This window comes from Odontesthes bonariensis, chromosome 7 (genome assembly GCF_027942865.1).
Source record: "Odontesthes bonariensis isolate fOdoBon6 chromosome 7, fOdoBon6.hap1, whole genome shotgun sequence".
Taxonomy (NCBI): Eukaryota; Metazoa; Chordata; class Actinopteri; order Atheriniformes; family Atherinopsidae; genus Odontesthes; species Odontesthes bonariensis.
Genome location: NC_134512.1, coordinates 37339528 through 37358417, shown reverse-complemented (window position 1 = coordinate 37358417; position 18890 = coordinate 37339528). Strand labels below are relative to the sequence as shown.

Here is an 18890-nt window from a genome sequence, read left to right as displayed (position 1 = left end):
AGACATGTCAGTCTGAAGCCCACATTCCCATACTGTCCCCTCATGCTTCCAGCAGGAAGTTTAAGAAGTGTTTCCAAGACAAATAATGATTCATTTCTATTAAAACAAGCCTAAAGTTTGATCTGACAGTCGATGCAAATTGTGGACACAGTGTTCTGCTCTGAGAGTTCAGTTTGCCATCCTCCTGATCTTTTAAGCTCAGGTTTCCACATGAGAGCAGAACACAGAGCTGCACTCAGTCCAAGAAACACGGGCCTCATCCTGGGTGTGTTTGTTTGCTCTGCAGCCTGAGCCGGCGCCCCCATCCTAAAGTGTGAGCTCAGACACGCTGGCTGATTTATCTCCTGCTGGCGTGGAGCCATGCAGATACGTTTGCTTTGGTTTTCTTCCTCCATCTAATCTGAGAAGTGGCTTTGTGGTCGTGCTGTGTGGCCAGTCAGATAATGCCTGAACCTCTCATTAGGGTGAACTGACCCTTTAATCTGCAGCTGAAACAACGATGTTCACACGTCACGCAGAGACGAGCTGCTGCTGAGTTTCAGGCAGCAGAAACGGTCTCATTCACTCAGTTTCTCCTCCCCCGCTGTGACATCACGTCATGTGATGACATCATGAACTCCTGCCAAAGCGGTTGGTGTTTTGGTCCGATGAAACGTTTTTTTCCAGTTTAAAAAAAAAAAAAATCAGTTTTATTTTGTATTTTTTTCATTTTTATTTATTTTTTTTTTATTTTGTATTTTTTTCATTTTTATTTATTTTTTATTTTATTTTGTATTTTTTCATTTTTATTTATTTTTTTGTTTTATTTATTTTTTCAGTTTTTTCCCCCGTTTTATTTTGTATTTTTTCCGTCTTATTTTTTTTGTTTTATTTTGTTTTTTTCTGTTTTATTTATTTTTTCCCAGTTTTTAAAAAATAAATAAATTCTGTTTTGTTTTGTATTTTTCTCTTATTTTGTATTTTTTTCAGTTTTATTTATTTTTTCTTTTCTTTTGTATTTTTTTCAGTTTTGTTTTGTGTTTTTTTCAGTTTTATTTATTTTTTCTTTTCTTTTGTATTTTTTTCAGTTTTGTTTTGTGTTTTTTTCAGTTTTATTTATTTATTTTTTGTCTGTTTTATTTTGTATTTTTTCTGTGTCCTCAGTATTTTGGAGTTCAGGTTCTGAATCAGGATTTATTCTCTGTCTCTCGTCTCTCTTTTATAATTTAGTTGTTGTTCTTGCTTTAGTAAATAATCTGGAGACGGGAGCAGCACCAACAGGCCCGGCAGCCTTACACTGACACCAGAACCACTGACTCTGATCAATACAGCTGATTGTCATTCAGATCAGTTAATGGATCGGTCGCTTAGTTTCTGTACTGAACAGATTGGACCTCTGATGATGAATATGGTGAAGAACCAAGCAGATTCTGTCCAACTGAGTTCTTCTTTGGACATTTTCTGCTTCTTCCCTCATCTTCAGTCCACTTCTTGTACCTGAGCATCTTCAGAGGAATGTGTTTTTTCTTTGTTAAGCCACCTAACTCTGAGCTATGAACCATTCAGGCAGGAAAAAGGCTCCTAACTCAAGGGATGAGCCAGTGTTGTGTCCAACTCAGCAAAGAAGCCGTTTTAAACTGTATCTTTAGGCACTTTGTTCCCAGCAGCCTGTCACAGAGACACATCATTTGTTCCCATTTCTTTAGCTGCATCTGTGAAAAACAGCTTCATAGTTTCAACTTTTTTCTACATTTACGTCAAAACTGCTTTCAGTTACCAAAAGAGTCAAATTAATATAAGAAATTCAGTTTAAAAAAAATCCTAATTAACGTTATCACGTCTAAAAGTAGAAAAGTAGGAAAAAAAACAGACAATAATAAGAATTATATGTTAAACAACATCAAGAAAAAGTAAATAAGATTCAATTTAAAGCTTAAAAAAGGAATATGAGATATAATCTAATGACTAATTATGGAACAATTAATATAAATTACATAATTAAACTGTTTTATGCCACCAGAAATGAATAATCTAGAAGCTCTTTGTGGGTTTTAGACTGGAATTAAGATTTGTTCCCATTTCTTTAGCTGCATGTGTGAAAAACAGCAAAGATAACACAGTGTGACAGACAGAAAACAGGATTTCTGCAGCAACAAGGTGATTCCCAAAGAGCTATTAGCTGAAAACTTGGCATATCTCAGCATGGTGTGCAGTGTGTCCTTAAAACATTTGAGGAAACTGGATAAGTGGAGGACAGAAGAAGAAGTGTCAGGCCTAAAGAACTATCTCCAGCAGATGAACAGGATCTGAAAGTGATGTCCTTAAGAAAGAGGAAAACATCCAGCAAAGACCTGACACAGGAGCTGAGAGATGCATCTGGACCTTCAGCTGATCCATCTGCTGTTGGCCCAAGCCTCATCAGAAATGGGCTCCATGGAAGGGTGGCTGTCAGGAAGCCGTTCTTAAGGAAGGGAAACAGGGAGAAAAGGCTGAGCTGTGCCAAAGGACACAAGAAGTGGGCTGAAAATCAGTGGCAGCAGGTCTGATGGAGGGATGAATCCTCCCCAGAGCCCGGAGCTCAACATTACTGAAGCAGTGTGGGATCATGTTGGCAGAGAACGCAACAAAAGGCAGCCCACATCCAAAGAAGAGCTTTGGGATGTCCTTCAAGAAGCCTGGAGAACTATTCCTGAAGACTCCTTAAAGAAAGGACAGAAAGCTCGTCTGAGAGGGTTCAGGCTGTGCTGGAGGAGAAAGCAGCTCAGAGCAGATATTCACTTTAAAGCTGCTCACAACTGAACTAACTCTGGTTCTGCCTCAGATTCTGGGTTTATGTTCATGTTGGAACACGTTTCAGTGAATCTCTGCAGCTGTTACCATGGAAACATCTGCAGATATTCACTTTAAAGCTGCTCAGAGCTGAACTAACTCTGGTTCTGCCTCAGATTCTGGGTTTATGTTCATGTTGGAACATGTTTCAGTGAATCTCTGCAGCTGTTACCATGGAAACATCTGCAGATATTCACTTTAAAGCTGCTCAGAGCTGAACTAACTCTGGTTCTGCCTCAGATTCTGGGTTTATGTTCATGTTGGAACATGTTTCAGTGAATCTCTGCAGCTGTTACCATGGAAACATCTGCAGATATTCCCTTTAAAGCTGCTCAGAACTGAACTAACTCTGGTTCTGCCTCAGATTCTGGCTTTATGTTCATGTTGGAACATGTTTCAGTGAATCTCTGCAGCTGTTACCATGGAAACATCTGCAGATATTCACTTTAAAGCTGCTCAGAACTGAACTAACTCTGGTTCTGCCTCAGATTCTGGGTTTATGTTCATGTTGGAACATGTTTCAGTGACTCTCTGCAGCTGTTACCATGGAAACATCTGCAGATATTCACTTTAAAGCTGCTCAGAACTGAACTAACTCTGGTTCTGCCTCAGATTCTGGGTTTATGTTCATGTTGGAACATGTTTCAGTGAATCTCTGCAGCTGTTACCATGGAAACATCTGCAGATATTCACTTTAAAGCTGCTCAGAGCTGAACTAACTCTGGTTCTGCCTCAGATTCTGGGTTTATGTTCATGTTGGAACATGTTTCAGTGAATCTCTGCAGCTGTTACCATGGAAACATCTGCAGATATTCCCTTTAAAGCTGCTCAGAACTGAACTAACTCTGGTTCTGCCTCAGATTCTGGCTTTATGTTCATGTTGGAACATGTTTCAGTGAATCTCTGCAGCTGTTACCATGGAAACATCTGCAGATATTCACTTTAAAGCTGCTCAGAACTGAACTAACTCTGGTTCTGCCTCAGATTCTGGGTTTATGTTCATGTTGGAACATGTTTCAGTGACTCTCTGCAGCTGTTACCATGGAAACATCTGCAGATATTCACTTTAAAGCTGCTCAGAACTGAACTAACTCTGGTTCTGCCTCAGATTCTGGGTTTATGTTCATGTTGGAACATGTTTCAGTGAATCTCTGCAGCTGTTACCATGGAAACATCTGCAGATATTCACTTTAAAGCTGCTCAGAACTGAACTAACTCTGGTTCTGCCTCAGATTCTGGGTTTATGTTCATGTTGGAACACGTTTCAGTGAATCTCTGCAGCTGCTTCCTGTTCTTATATAAAAAATAAACTATAAATGAAGCATCCTGACAGATTTCTGAATTTCGATCCACGAAATCTAAAATGTTTTTCCACAGAATCCACAAACGTGCAGATCGATGTTAAAATCTGCAGCAGGAAACAGATTAAAGAGCTTTAAAAACATTAAATGTTATAGGAACACAATTCTCTGCCCTAACATCACAGTCCAACAGTTTTACCTGCTGCAGCGGAAGAGCCTCTGCTGAGGTTCTGCTGAGCTTCTGCTGAGGTTCTGCTGAGCTTCTGTCCTCGGCTGCTGAGCTTCTGTCCTCGGCTGCTGAGGTTCTGCTGAGCTTCTGCTGTAGTTCTGCTGAGCTTCTGTCCTCGGCTGCTGAGGTTCTGCTGAGCTTCTGCTGTAGTTCTGCAGAGGTTCTGTCCTCGGCTGCTGAGGTTCTGCTGAGCTTCTGCTGTAGTTCTGCTGAGCTTCTGCTGAGGTCCTGCTGAGCTTCTGCTGTAGTTCTGCTGAGCTTCTGCTGAGGTTCTGCTGAGCTTCTGTCCTCGGCTGCTGAGGTTCTGCTGAGCTTCTGTCCTCGGCTGCTGAGGTTCTGCTGAGCTTCTGTCCTCGGCTGCTGAGGTTCTGCTGAGCTTCTGTCCTCGGCTGCTGAGGTTCTGCTGAGCTTCTGTCCTCGGCTGCTGAGGTTCTGCTGAGCTTCTGTCCTCGGCTGCTGAGGTTCTGTCCTCGGCTGCTGTAGTTCTGCTGAGCTTCTGCTGTAGTTCTGCTGAGCTTCTGCTGAGGTTCTGCTGAGCTTCTGTCCTCGGCTGCTGAGGTTCTGTCCTCGGCTGCTGAGGTTCTGCTGAGCTTCTGTCCTCGGCTGCTGAGCTTCTGTCCTCGGCTGCTGAGGTTCTGCTGAGCTTCTGTCCTCGGCTGCTGAGGTTCTGCTGAGCTTCTGTCCTCGGCTGCTGAGGTTCTGTCCTCGGCTGCTGAGCTTCTGCTGAGGTTCTGCTGAGCTTCTGTCCTCGGCTGCTGAGCTTCTGCTGAGCTTCTGCTGAGCTTCTGTCCTCGGCTGCTGTAGTTCTGAGCTCTTCTGCCTGTTTCTCCTCCTTTTCCTCCCGTTGATAAGAGGTGGGTCTGCGTCAGCTGGAGCAGACATCCTCAGCCCACCTCTCACACACACACACACACACACACACACACACACACACTCTCTCTCAAACTGTGCTCACAGATTTCACAGTTTAAATGAAGAAGACTCAAAATATACATACATATGTATGTATATATATATATATATACATATGTATATATATATATATATATATATATATACTTTTAACACAAACAATACAGTTATATATTTATGATAAATAATTAATAATAAAATCTGAAGGATATTGAACATCTCTTTATTAGAACAAAATACAAAACTTCACACAGAAAATATCAAATCTAAGGCACAACCTGGCTCTCATTTAAACATGAACCCATCAGCAGGTTACATCAGCTCCGCCTGACGGAGGCGCAGCTCCGCCTGCACCTGACGGAGGCGCAGCTCCAGCTCCGCCTGACGGAGACTCAGCTCCGCCTGACGGAGGCGCAGCTCCGCCTGCACCTGACGGAGGCGCAGCTCCAGCTCCGCCTGACGGAGACTCAGCTCCGCCTGACGGAGGCGCAGCTCCACACAGCTCTGCCTGACGGAGACTCAGCTCCGCCTGCTCCTGACGGAGGCGCAGCTCCAGCTCCGCCTGACGGAGACTCAGCTCCGCCTGAAGGAGGCGCAGCTCCGCCTGCACCTGACGGAGGCGCAGCTCCACACAGCTCCGCCTGACGGAGACTCAGCTCCGCCTGCTCCTGACGGAGGCGCAGCTCCAGCTCCGCCTGACGGAGACTCAGCTCCGCCTGAAGGAGGCGCAGCTCCGCCTGCACCTGACGGAGGCGCAGCTCCACACAGCTCCGCCTGACGGAGACTCAGCTCCGCCTGCTCCTGACGGAGGCGCAGCTCCAGCTCCGCCTGACGGAGACTCAGCTCCGCCTGAAGGAGGCGCAGCTCCGCCTGCACCTGACGGAGGCGCAGCTCTACACAGCTCCGCCTGACGGAGGCGCAGCTCCACACAGCTCCGCCTGAAGGAGGCGCAGCTCCGCCTGCACCTGACGGAGGCGCAGCTCCACACAGCTCCGCCTGACGGAGACTCAGCTCCGCCTGCTCCTGACGGAGGCGCAGCTCCAGCTCCGCCTGACGGAGACTCAGCTCCGCCTGAAGGAGGCGCAGCTCCGCCTGCACCTGACGGAGGCGCAGCTCTACACAGCTCCGCCTGACGGAGGCGCAGCTCCACACAGCTCCGCCTGAAGGAGGCGCAGCTCCGCCTGACGGAGGCGTAGCTCCGCCTGCACCTGACGGAGGCGCAGCTCTACACAGCTCCGCCTGAAGGAGGCGCAGCTCCGCCTGACGGAGGCGTAGCTCCGCCTGCTCCTGACGGAGGCGCAGCTCCACCTCTGCGTCAGTGAGCGTCACACACGTTAAAATATCTTCTCACATTTCTCTCAAAGCTTCAGTGAAGCTGCAGATTCTTCATCAGCGGATCCGCAGCTTCTCCGGCAGAGTTCAGTCAGAACACCGAGCCACAGCTTCAGCTAAGAATGAGTCCACTTCCTGTCAGATAGGATCCTAATGCACTGAAACCAGACTGTGATCTCATAAGGAGCCCAGCGGCGCCGGTCATCAGGTTTCCGGGTCATTTTCTGACGCCGACGGAAGCAGACGCAGCTTCACTCGAGGTCCTGGTCCTCCATGATGGCCCGCAGAGCCTCCAGTCCCTCCAGGGTCACAGTGAGACTGCCGACCACGTCGCTGCCGTCGTCCACGTCCAACACTGCAGTGAACACACACACATCAGAGGGAAAGTCGTTATAACCCAGTTATAACCCAGTAATAACCCAGTTATAACCCAGTAATAACAGTTAACTTTGCAGTCCAACACTGCAGCGAACACACACACGTCAGAGGGAAAGTCGTTATAACCCAGTTATAACCCAGTAATAACCCAGTAATAATCCAGTTATAACCCAGTTATAACTCAGTAATAATCCAGTTATAACCCAGTTATAACGGTTAACTTTGCAGTCCAACACTGCAGCAAACACATACACATCAGAGAGAAAGTCGTTATAACCCAGTTATAACCCAGTAATAACCCAGTAATAATCCAGTTATAACCCATTTATAACCCATTTATAACCCAGTAATAACCCAGTTATAACCCAGTTATAATCCAGTAATAACCCAGTTATAACTTTTTTAGTAACAGCAAGCGCATGTATGACACTAGCCATGCAATGGGAAAGTATTTTACATTACCTAAAGTGAGGTCAAATGCTTTAAAAAGAACAGTGATTTATAGGGGCATGCAGGAATGGAATCAGCTTCCAAAACCCATTTCACAAATTGATGGTAAATCTTTGTTTAAAAAGACCTTAAAAAAAGCACCTGTGGAAACAGGTACTTGTGGAGTGATTTAGTATGTTTGGAACGATCATGACTGGATTAGATGGAAGGAAACTGTGTATTTATGTTCTGAATTTCATGTAATTTGTAATGGAATTGTAGATTTTGATAAATGCATTATATAATGTATTCAATGCCATGAAATTTTTTTTGTAAAGTACTTTATTTGTAATGTATTTTGATGAGGTCCCCAGGAAGAATAGCTAATGGGGCTCCTAATAAACAAATAAACAAAAATAACTTGGTTATTACTGAGTTATAACCGTAACTCTGCATATGGAACAGACACACCTGGACAGCTCTTCCAGGTGTGTGTGTGCAGAATAGAAAAACACTTTATTCACCCCCAAATGGATGAAATAATAATAATAAATGACTAAATAAACAAATGTGAGAAGAACATGTCATAAGTGATGCTGTGGAGAGGATTCATTTTGTTCTCCAAAACAGAATCCAGTTTCCTCCTCATCCGTTGCTCCACCACAGCACCGAGAGGGTCCAGCCTTCTGCCTACAACAGAACCAGCCTTTTTCACCAGTTTGCCCTACAGTTTTTGTCTGTAGTGCAACGCCCCCAGCAGACACACGCATAGAATTCCACCACCAGCTGTGTAAAGGGTGAAAAGAAAAAGAGCCCAAAACAGTACCCTGCGGAGCCCCAGTGCTGCATTCCAGTGTTCCAGAAACACATTTCCCCATCCTGACATCACTAAAAATGTTTAGATGAAAACTTAAAGTAAAAAATGACATATAATCATAGAAACGACGAAACAAAACTTGCTTGCTGCCGATAAGGCCGGCGCATAGCAACCGTTTCAGCCGTGTGCGCTGACCGTTCAGACTGGCCTCCGTCAGGTCCCGCCGCGTCTCCAGGATCTCAGGTATCCTCAGGAAGGCCACGCCCACATCTTCACACTCCCTCTCCTGCTCCTCTGCCTCCGGCGGCTCGCTGACGACCGTGAACCGGATTCTGTTCGGAAACACGACGAGTCACATGACCCGCCGACAGTTTGTGGACACGTTAGTTCAGAGATACTCACCATTGTTTTCACCAGAGCCACATTGGCAGAGCAGAATCGAGGGAAGAGCCACTTTTACCACAACATACTAAAATCCCCTTTTGAAAATATGCATTTTTACCAGAGATGGGGACTCAAGTCACTGTGACTTGGACTCGAGTTGCTGTTTTGATGACTTGTGACTTGACTTGACAAAAAATAAAAGACTTGAGACTCGACTCGGACTTGGAAGTTAAAGGGATAATCCGGCGTAAAATGCACTTTAGATCAATTTACGGGATGTTGGGAGTACATACGTTGAGTTGACATCAAAATCATGTCATTCGGATGTGTTTTGAGAATTTCAATTTGACGATTTTTAGCCAAAAGTCGTTAGCCAGGAAGTGATGAGGGCATATCGTATCGCTGCTACAAAACGCTATTTTTACACCTCTTCTACAGCTCCAAACAACATAACACTTACGTTAGTGAGTAGAGGGTCCCTAAAGCCAAACCGAAGTGTCCCGAGGTCTTCATGTGGTCGGATAGAGAGTCCAGAATGAATTTAATCAAGCCAGTACCTTTCCGGAAATGTGTCTGCTGCAGCTGCCGCTACAGACCGTGGTGAAGTTGGTTTGATATTGGTTTGAAAAAAAAGACACCTTATTTCCTTATTGTGAATATCTGCCGAATATCCAATATCAAACCAACTTCACCACGGTCTGTAGCGGCAGCTGCAGCAGCTATATCCGACCACATGAAGACCTCGGGACACTTCGGTTTGGCTTTAGGGACCCTCTACTCACTACCACGTAAGTGTTATGTTGTTTGGAGCTGTAGAAGAGGTATAAAAATAGCGTTTTGTAGCGGCGATACTCGATGCCCTCATCACTTCCACTTTTGGCTAAAAACGGTCAAATCGAAATTCTCAAAACACATCCGAATGACATGATTTTGATGTCAACTCAACATAAGTACTCCCAACATCCCGTAAATTGATTTAAAGTGCATTTTACGCCGGATTATCCCTTTAAAGACTCGGCACTTGACTTGAGACACGATGACTTGAATGACTTGAGTGTTAAGCATCTAGCATAACTTCGAACTTTGTTCGTCATCTGAAGATCCATTCTGACCAGTAAAGGCTGATTCAGACGCAAAGCCTCTGACGCTCGGACGCAGAGCCTCTGCGAGCGTCAAAATCTTGACCACTCCCCCACGCAGAGGCTCTGCGCGCGTTGTCGTGCGCCTCAGAAAAATCCTGACTACGCGACAGACGCACGCAGACCACCAACGGAAGTGCGCAGACAAAAGCGGCTGTGATTGGTCCTCGGTGTGCCTTTCCGGTTGTCTGTGTGGCTTCCTCCTTTGCATTTTCGCCAACTCCAAAAAAAGAAGCTGTTCTTCTTCGATGTCGAGCAACTCCAGATCCATATCTTGCATACACTTTTTTTTTTTTGAAAGATAAACACTTCCGCCGGCGCTGCCGAAGTTCTCGTCACCGCCCACCGAAATTCTCGCGAGGGGAAACTGCTGTGCGTCCCGAGAAATTCCAGAGCGAGGTTGCAGAACCATAACATGAAAAGTGGTTCGCGACCAGAGCAAAGCAACACGTCAAGACGATAGACGCAGAACTATAATCTGCCCTTAAGGGCTCGTCAAATTAGCTAATATTATCCTGTTAGCCTAGTCGGTAGTTAGCTAACGTTAGCTTAGTCGGTAGTTAGCTAACGTTAGCTTGATATGATACGGGGTGGACAGGTTGGCCACATTGGCCAATGATGTTTACTGACAGTTACTTATATCTTTGTGTTTTCACTTTATTAAGATCAGATTCTGCAGGTAAAATTGCAATAATAAGGTGACTTGACTTGCCAAAGAAAAAATTACTTGGTACTTGCACATGTGTGACTTGGTCCCATCTCTGATTTCTACATATAAAACATCCCACAAAAAAAGAAATAACGCAGCCAATACATTTTCAATTAAGACCACATGTACCTTACAGCTGCCGTCTGCAACTTTTTTTTAGTCATATTAGCTTGAACTGTCATGGGATTCTGGAAGTAGAATATTAAATAGGCTGTTTAGGAAAAATAACTAATTCTGTAGCTCCCTCTGAAGCCTGTAATCATGCCTGCAAAAACCGAGCGCTCCCAGCTGTTTTTAACCAATCAAGTTAGGGTGGAGGAATCCTACCTGTCAATCACAGCTTGTGCACACGCTGCCGAGCGTGAGTCTGCCCCAGCTTGTGTGCGCGCACACTGGTGTGAACTCACGTGCACAACCTCGTCCACAGAGGGGGAGGGGTTTGGGGGGCGATTCGGAGCTTGTTAGAGGTTGGGGGAGGGACCTGAAAGTTGTATCAGTTTGAATTTTCCGACTTTAGACTCGCAATTTTGAAAACCTGCTGACGGCAGCTTTAATACTGGGATGAGCGGAAGCTGGCGTGCATGTCCTCGACTTTCTTCATGTTGTATTTGTAGTTTGTTGTTGTAATCATAGTGAGACATTCAGGATGAGCATGGTTTTTGTGCTGGTTTTTGTCCTTTTTTAATTAAAAACCGATCCATTGTGCCTGCATCTCGCGCCGGCTAAAGGAGCTAGCGTGCTCTGCGGTCAGGTGTGACGGTGGTTTAAGCGGGCTGCGTTGCCAGGTTTAACAGTTCCCCCTTTAGGAAACACCGTAAAGCCTTAAATAATACTTAATAAAAATACTTATTACAACAAAAACGCAAACTTAATAAAAATACTTAATACTGTGCAGTATTCGCCGTGTGTTATTTGAAAAAATGTATTGTTATTGTTACCATATTGTTAGCCACACAATGAGTATCTCTGCTTTAGAGGTTTAACGTCGACCTTAAACCAGGAAAATTCATCTGAACAAAAGATTTACAGCAAAAGTTTGAACATTTCTCAGAAACAATGAACTTCTGTGATTGGACGGAGTGGAGGCCAGCAGCCAATCACAGAGACAGGTATGGTTCAGGGGTTTGTGTTACAGCTCCGTCTGACTGATGACCGACCCGGTTTCATGTTGTGGTGTCAGCTGCAGCCACCCTGAGTGGCACCGTCTCACAGGAGTTTCCTTCCTCTTACTCTGAACTCTTTGTAATGTCAGCTGGATCCGTTTCCAAACACCGAAGCAATCCCTCGTGTTTCACAGAACTTTATCACGTCCATAAATCAGGAGCTGGGAACTCCGCCCGACCCGTTAAACACGGTAATAACAGCAGGTTAGCTGAGGGTTCTGAGGGACCAAGAGGAGTCCTGCAGAACTCGCAGGACATGAGAAAGTTCTAACATTTGGAGCGATAAAGGGGGCGGAGCTTACTGAGACGAGTTTCTGAGGTTTTCATGACCACAATAACACAGAAACAGAACAGCACCTCCTTCTTCTTCCATTCATTTAAACCGCGGCTCAATGACAGACGGGAAATCTGAAATATCCAACTTCTAGTCAGATTATATCCTATTGGGATATAAAACATCAAGCAAAGTACTGATTGAGCATCATCAGCTATTTTATTTCTACAGATAAGTAATTAGACGTTAATATAAAAGCAAAAGGCTGAATAGTCTGAAGCTCAACCGTATAAAGTGACAGAAGTTTCCCTGAACGTCACATTTTCAGATCCAGGGGCCCAAAAATAAAGTGCCAGGCTGTGATTTATCTGCTTTTTAGGGTAAAGTTTCGGCTCCCAACCCCTTACCCTCCCAATCTGTCTCTGATCGTTTTTCATCTTCAACCTGAAACTAAAGTTTCTAACTGGCAGTCAGAGTGAATGTGGTGTGAGCGTGTTCACACCTGGACTGTGCAGCTGCCCACCTGTGATCACGCTAACGGCAGGTGTGGACGGGCCTGCGCTCACAGAACCCTGAACTGTTCCATCGCTCAGAGCTTTATGAATCTACAGATTATTAAACGTGTGGACCACATTTAGGAGCTGCTGCTTCTTCATGTCTCATTAGCTACCGGCTGCCTCTCGTCCTGCGTTCCTCACCTCTCCATCTGAGGGTTTCGACCCTGCAGGACTCCTCTGAGCAGCCGCCGCCTCGCCGCGTTGTTCTCAGCGTCCACGGGAATCACTGCAGGACAGCAAGCAAACATCTCAAACTCAAAGATGAAAACATCTGACCGCTCCTTCACTGAAGCTGAGAAATTAAAGGGACAGTTCGTCTCTTTTGACATGAAGCTGTATGACATCCCATATCAGCAACATCATTTCTGAACATCTTCTTACCCCCTGCTGCGTCCTGTGAGCAGAGTTCCAGCCTCGTTTTGGTGTTGATGAAGGTAGTCCGGCTAGTTGGCTGGGGTTTAAAAAATAAAGCGTTTGGCTTCTCAGAACAATATGCGTTCAACAGAGTAATACATTTGCATCACAAAATGGTTCTTCAGGAAAAAGTCAGAGCTCACAATCTCTTGGCCCTATTTTCTCTCCCTTCGTATCACAGCCGGACTACCTTCATTAACACCAAAACGAGGCTGGAACTCTGCTCACAGGACGCAGCAGGGGGTAAGAAGATGTTCAGAAATGATGTTGCTGATATGGGATGTCATACAGCTTCATGTCAAAAGAGGCGAACTGTCCCTTTAACGTAAAGTTATGTGCGTGCTGTGTTTCCACCCGATTCTCCTGCGGAGGAGAACAGCGCGGCTTTAGCATCCTGAGAAAGAAAGAAAAGCTAAAACTGGGATTTCCAAACCAACGGGGGAACGCTGTGTTTCAGTCACACGATGTAAAGCAATACCAAAAAGACCCGGAAGTCTGATCCATTTTAAAAAGAAATCATTGCTCTGATTAAACTGGCTTCAGATGCTTCCTGCATCCTGGGCTGCGTCACATGTGGCAGGCAGGACATTACAGGCCCGCCTGCTCAGTGCTGTATGTGCTCTTTGGATGGGGGAGCACCAGCATGAAAATGGTTTAAATGCCTTGATTTGGCATGGCGCAGTCACAGGAACTTCAAACACATTTCAGCCTGCGAGCCTCCTTCAGGGAGTCAAACACACTGATTGGAGTTCGAGGTCCTATTCTAGGAAAGAGCTTTAAAATGAAAATGGCCGAGTAAAAGTTCCGTACCCTTCTCCATGTTTGGTGGATCCGCCGATTACTTTCTTTTCCGGTTCCGCAGCAGACAGCAGCAGACTTTTACAAAATAAAAGCCTGTGAGCAACAGACTTTTACAAAATAAAAGCCTGTGAGCAACAGACTTTTACAAAATAAAAGCCTGTGAGCAACAGACTTTTACAGAATAAAAGCCTGTGAGCAGCAGACTTTTACAAAATAAAAGCCTGTGAGCAACAGACTTTTACAAAATAAAAGCCTGTGAGCAACAGACTTTTATAATAATAAAAGCCTGTGAGCAACAGACTTTTACAAAATAAAAGCCTGTGAGCAACAGACTTTTACAAAATAAAAGCCTGTGAGGAGCAGACTTTTACAAAATAAAAGCCTGTGAGCAACAGACTTTTACAAAATAAAAGCCTGTGAGCAACAGACTTTTACAAAATAAAAGCCTGTGAGGAGCAGACTTTTACAAAATAAAAGCCTGTGAGCAACAGACTTTTATAATAATAAAAGCCTGTGAGCAACAGACTTTTACAAAATAAAAGCCTGTGAGCAACAGACTTTTACAAAATAAAAGCCTGTGAGCAGCAGACTTTTACAATAATAAAATAAATAATAAAACAGGGGTGGTTTGTGGCGTATCCATTAAAGGCACAAAAACCCTCAAAACATTTTTTTTTATTTAAAAGCTAATTAATTAATTAATTACTCGTTAATGCACAATAAAATATTTATCGGCGTTAAATAATTAACGCGATAATAACGAGTTAACTCGCCCAGCCGTAGTTAAAACCAAAGACTTAAGAACTGAGGTGGACCAATGAGGACGTGCACACAAGCTGAGGACACGTCATGACTGTCACATGACTGTCACATGATACGTTTATAAGACGACCTCACGCGCTGCTTGGGATTCACGGCAGTGAGACAAACAGAAGCAGACGGATCATTTCTGAACTCACATCTGGACCAGGCGACGGTGAACAACAAACCTTTGCTGTAGTTGTAGTTGATGCTCCGGCCCTGTTGGGGTTTGGGCAGAGAGACGGGGGTCTCCTCGGTGGGCAGATCCAGGACGGAGTATTCCACGAACAGACGAACCACGCTGTCGTCCTGCGCCGGCCGAGACTGCGGCCTCAGGCTCAGAGACACGACCTCGACCCGCAGCCGCTCCGATGGCTGGAGACCAGCACAGAAGGACGAGTCATTCCAGCTCTGTTCATCATCTCATTTACACCGAGACCAACGATGTTTTAGATCAGGGGTGTCAAACTGGTCCATGAAAGGGCCGTGTGGCTGCAGGTTTTTGTTCCAACCCTGCGACATCACAGCTGACTTGTTTCATTCAATCAACTGAACTGTCTGCACTGAAGGTCTTAACCAGTTCAGTTGATTGAAGGAAACAAGTCAGCTGTGCTGTCGCAGGGTTGGAACAAAAACCTGCAGCCACACGGCCCTTTCATGGACCAGTTTGACACCCCTGTTTTAGATCTTTGTGAAACAAACGTGTCTGACAACATGCTTTGATAAAGGTCCCAGGCAGAGGTGGGTAGTAACGAGTTACATTTACTTTAGTATGCTTTTGAAAAAATTATACTTCTAGGAGTAGTTTTAAATCTCTATACTTTTTACTTTTACTTGAGTAGATGTGTGCAGCAGAAACTGTCCTCTTACTCCGCTACATTAGGCTACAATGAGCTGGTTACTTCTCTTCTTACCTCTTTGGTATTCTACGCCTCATTATTTTTATCCCCCCGCGTACGCCTCATTTTAATGTTTTATTCTGACAGAGAGAGAGACTTCCGCCAAAGGCTCTACCACCTGACTGTGTTCCACCAATCAGACGCAGCCGTGCAGTCTGGTCACGTGACCGTACTCGATCTCAGCGGCGGGACGGGTTAGCTTTAGCATTAGCAGTCGTAGCAAACAAACAAAGAAACAGATGAAAAATGTCAGAACCAACGGTGGGAAATGAAGACGCAGACGAGGCCTCATACTGAAAGCATGTTTACCTTACAAAGAGTGAGAAACAGCAGCTACATTATGTGTCTTCTGTGTCAACCAAAACAAACGCACATTTCAGCAGAAACTCAACATCTAACTTGAGGAAACATGTAGCGCTAAGTTTCCTAAACTCGTTTTTCCCCCCATGGATAGGTGAATGTTTGTTTTTTAGGTTACATATGGGTTACATATGTTTTAAACATTTCCTAAGTCTCTTTTATTTTTTAATAAAGTGATTGAATGCTTGTGTTAACAAATAAATCAGACGTTACTCAACAGTTACTCAGTACTTGAGTAGTTTTTTCACCGAGCACTTTTTTACTCTTACTCAAGTAATTATTTGGATGACGACTTTTTACTTTTACTTGAGTCACATTATTCTGAAGTAACAGTACTTTTACTTGAGTACATTTTTTGGCTACTCTACCCACCTCTGCCCCCAGTTCTGATGACATCATAAACTCCTCCTGGGAGCTTCTTCTTCTCAAACATTAACTCTCAGGTGATTCGTCGCAGACGCTAAAACCTGAACAACATCTGCAGGCAGCTTCGGACGTGTGCAGGGAAAGTAACCGCAAACTAAATGACCAGAAAAATCACTATAAATAACCGAAACTTTGCTGAATTTAACAGCAGGGAACCAGAAGTTTGTGGTGTTAACAGAACGAAAAGAAAAACAGCTTCTCAGTCAACGATCACATGTCAGCCGGGGACTCTGAAGCCTGAGTGTAAGGCGATCACCGACCTTCCTCTCCGCCGCCGGTCCCTGAACGATGCAGTCATCGCTGTCGGACTGAGCCGACTCTCTGGGATCGTCTGCAGCTGCGGGAGCCTCCTCCACATCTGGACAGGAAGCAGGAGAGCAGCAGCAACAAACAAGAAGAAGAAGAAGAAGAAGAAGAAGAAGAAGAAGACGAAGACAATAGTGATTCTGCTGTTCAGGAGGGAGTAAAAACTCTGACCCATTTATGTTCAGGAAACACTGCAGGACACCAACATCAGGGCTTTAAAGATGGTTGTTAAAACAAACTGGTTCAAACTCAGGTAACAAACCTTTAAAATCCAACAACAGCCAGCGTTATTAGAGTCGATTTTTTGGTAGTTTTGATGATTTCATTCATGATTTGGACGTTTCAGTTGGACCTTGTGAGTCTGACAGCAGATGTGGAACACAGAGCAGCTTTCAGAAATGGCCCCAGATCTTCTCTGATGGACCAAAAGTCCTGACAGGAGCCCAGAGGGCAGCTCCGTCCTGCTTTCTGTGGTGAAGGACCAACGTCCACATCCTCCTGATCGTACAGCTTCAGTTGGACTCTGTCTTCTCTGGGTGTCCTCATGTTGACACCAGAGTTTCTGACTCTTCTAAAGCTTCGGTGTTGTTCAGAACTTGGAAGCAACTCAGTTTAACCCTCATACCTGATTTAAAACAACTTAATTTCTGAAAAGGGACATTTTTGTCCCCTTTAAAAACGACCTAAAAACATCAAATGTTAATATTTTTTTCCGCTTTTTTTCCGTAGATCTTTTATTCCACTTCAGTTCTGATCATAACCAGTGTGCCATAGTCTAAAGCTGTATTCATTATAATGGATGTCTATGAGAGCCGTTTGTGTAATCTGCCACTGCAGAAAAACTAAAAAGCTGTAAAAACTGATGTTGTAGCTCATCAATGACATATCCCAGACCTAATAATCCCCCAGAGAATATTTCACTTTGCATTGCATACATTGAAAATATAGCAGTTTTTGTGTGTTTTTTAACAGAAATTGGTGTTTACCTCATATACACTGGTATTTAAAAGGTTAATTTTTTTGAAAATAATTGAAAACTTGGTGGTTATGATCAGAACTGAAGTGGAAGAAAAGATTTATGAAAAAAAAAAAAGGGGGAAAAAATATTAATATGGTATTTTGGGGATCATTTTAGAAGGGGACAAAAATGTCCCTTTTATTTTATTTTATTTTTTATTTTTTTAATCAGGCATAACAAAAAAATGAAAAATCCCTAAAAAATCAGTGTTGTTGCTAATCATTGACATATCCCAGACCCTAATTATCCCTACTCAATAATTCCACTTTGCATTCCATATTTTGAAAATACTGGCACCTAAAGGCTTAAAATTTGGGCTAAAAAGTTCAAATTGGCATCTAAAGGGTTAATTAAAAATATTTGAAAACTTGGTGGTTATGATCAGAACTGAAGTGTAAAAAAAATATTAATATATGTTTTTAGGTCGTTTTAAAAGGGGACAAAAATGTCCCTTTTCAGAAATTAAGGAGGTTTTTTCTTCTACACAATGAAAAATTGCATTGTATATGATGTGTGTTTGAAATTTGAAAAAAATAGTCAAAAATGCACAAATGGACCAAATATGATGAGTATCACTATCTACAGTGTGAAATTAGAGGAGAAAGTTCCCCCCAAGTGGAGAAAAATGTCCCCTATCAGGGATTAGGGTTAAAGGCGTCTGATACATGCAGACTGAACTTAAACATCTTCACTCTTTCATTGGAAGTTTCTCAGGATCGATACTCCTCAACACTCGCTGACCTTCGACGATTTCCTCAGAGATATCGGAGTCATCAGAGTAGGACTGAGCGCTCGGGATCAGCTGTCCCTCAGAGACGTGCGACTCCTCCTCGTCTTCCTCGTCCTCTGAGGCGCTTCGGAGAGCTTTGGACGTCACCTGTGAACACGAACACAGTTCCAGACGGGTGAGTCACAGCTGAAGACTTCCTGTCGGCGGCTGCTCAGGAAACGATGAGCAGCGACCACGGAGGATCGGTCGGGTGGCCCGGCTGCTTTTCTCTGCATGTGGCAGATGTGAGCAAATCAAAATAAAATCTAATTTATTTGTGGCACATTTCATGTACAAACAATTCAAAGTGCTTCACATAAAATAAAAGCATTGCAGCAGGGAGTGGAAGAAGCATTAAAAACACATAAAATAATATGAAGAGAAACAAATAAACTAATTTAAATGAATTTAAAAACAAGCAACAGTCCAGATAAGTTCAAAGATATCGTGCAGATTTCATGCATAGACACATGAGAACAGAAATGTTTTTAACCTGGATTTAAAAATGTCTCCATTTGGTGAAAGTTTAATCTCCACTGGCAGTTTGTTCCACTTGTTTGCAGCATAACAGCTAAATGCTGTATGTGATGCTGTGTTGCTCTGCCTCGGACCTTCAGGCAGGACACTTCTGACTATCTGGATCAAACTGGCGCTTACTGATGGA

General features: G+C 44.0%; 1 protein-coding gene across 1 annotated transcript in view; it reads right to left on the bottom strand.

The window, feature by feature from the left end:
- Positions 1-6544: 6544 nt before the first annotated feature.
- Positions 6545-18890, bottom strand: part of rpgrip1l (RPGRIP1 like) — a 46975-nt gene continuing 34629 nt past the window's right edge. The window contains exons 21-26 of the mRNA XM_075470727.1: positions 18199-18334; positions 16394-16491; positions 14637-14823; positions 12574-12658; positions 8402-8538; positions 6545-6937 (exon numbers count right to left, since the gene is read on the bottom strand). Of these exons, the coding sequence (XP_075326842.1) occupies positions 6834-6937; positions 8402-8538; positions 12574-12658; positions 14637-14823; positions 16394-16491; positions 18199-18334 (747 nt within the window). The 3' untranslated portion in view covers positions 6545-6833. The remainder of the gene's footprint in view (positions 6938-8401; positions 8539-12573; positions 12659-14636; positions 14824-16393; positions 16492-18198; positions 18335-18890) is intronic.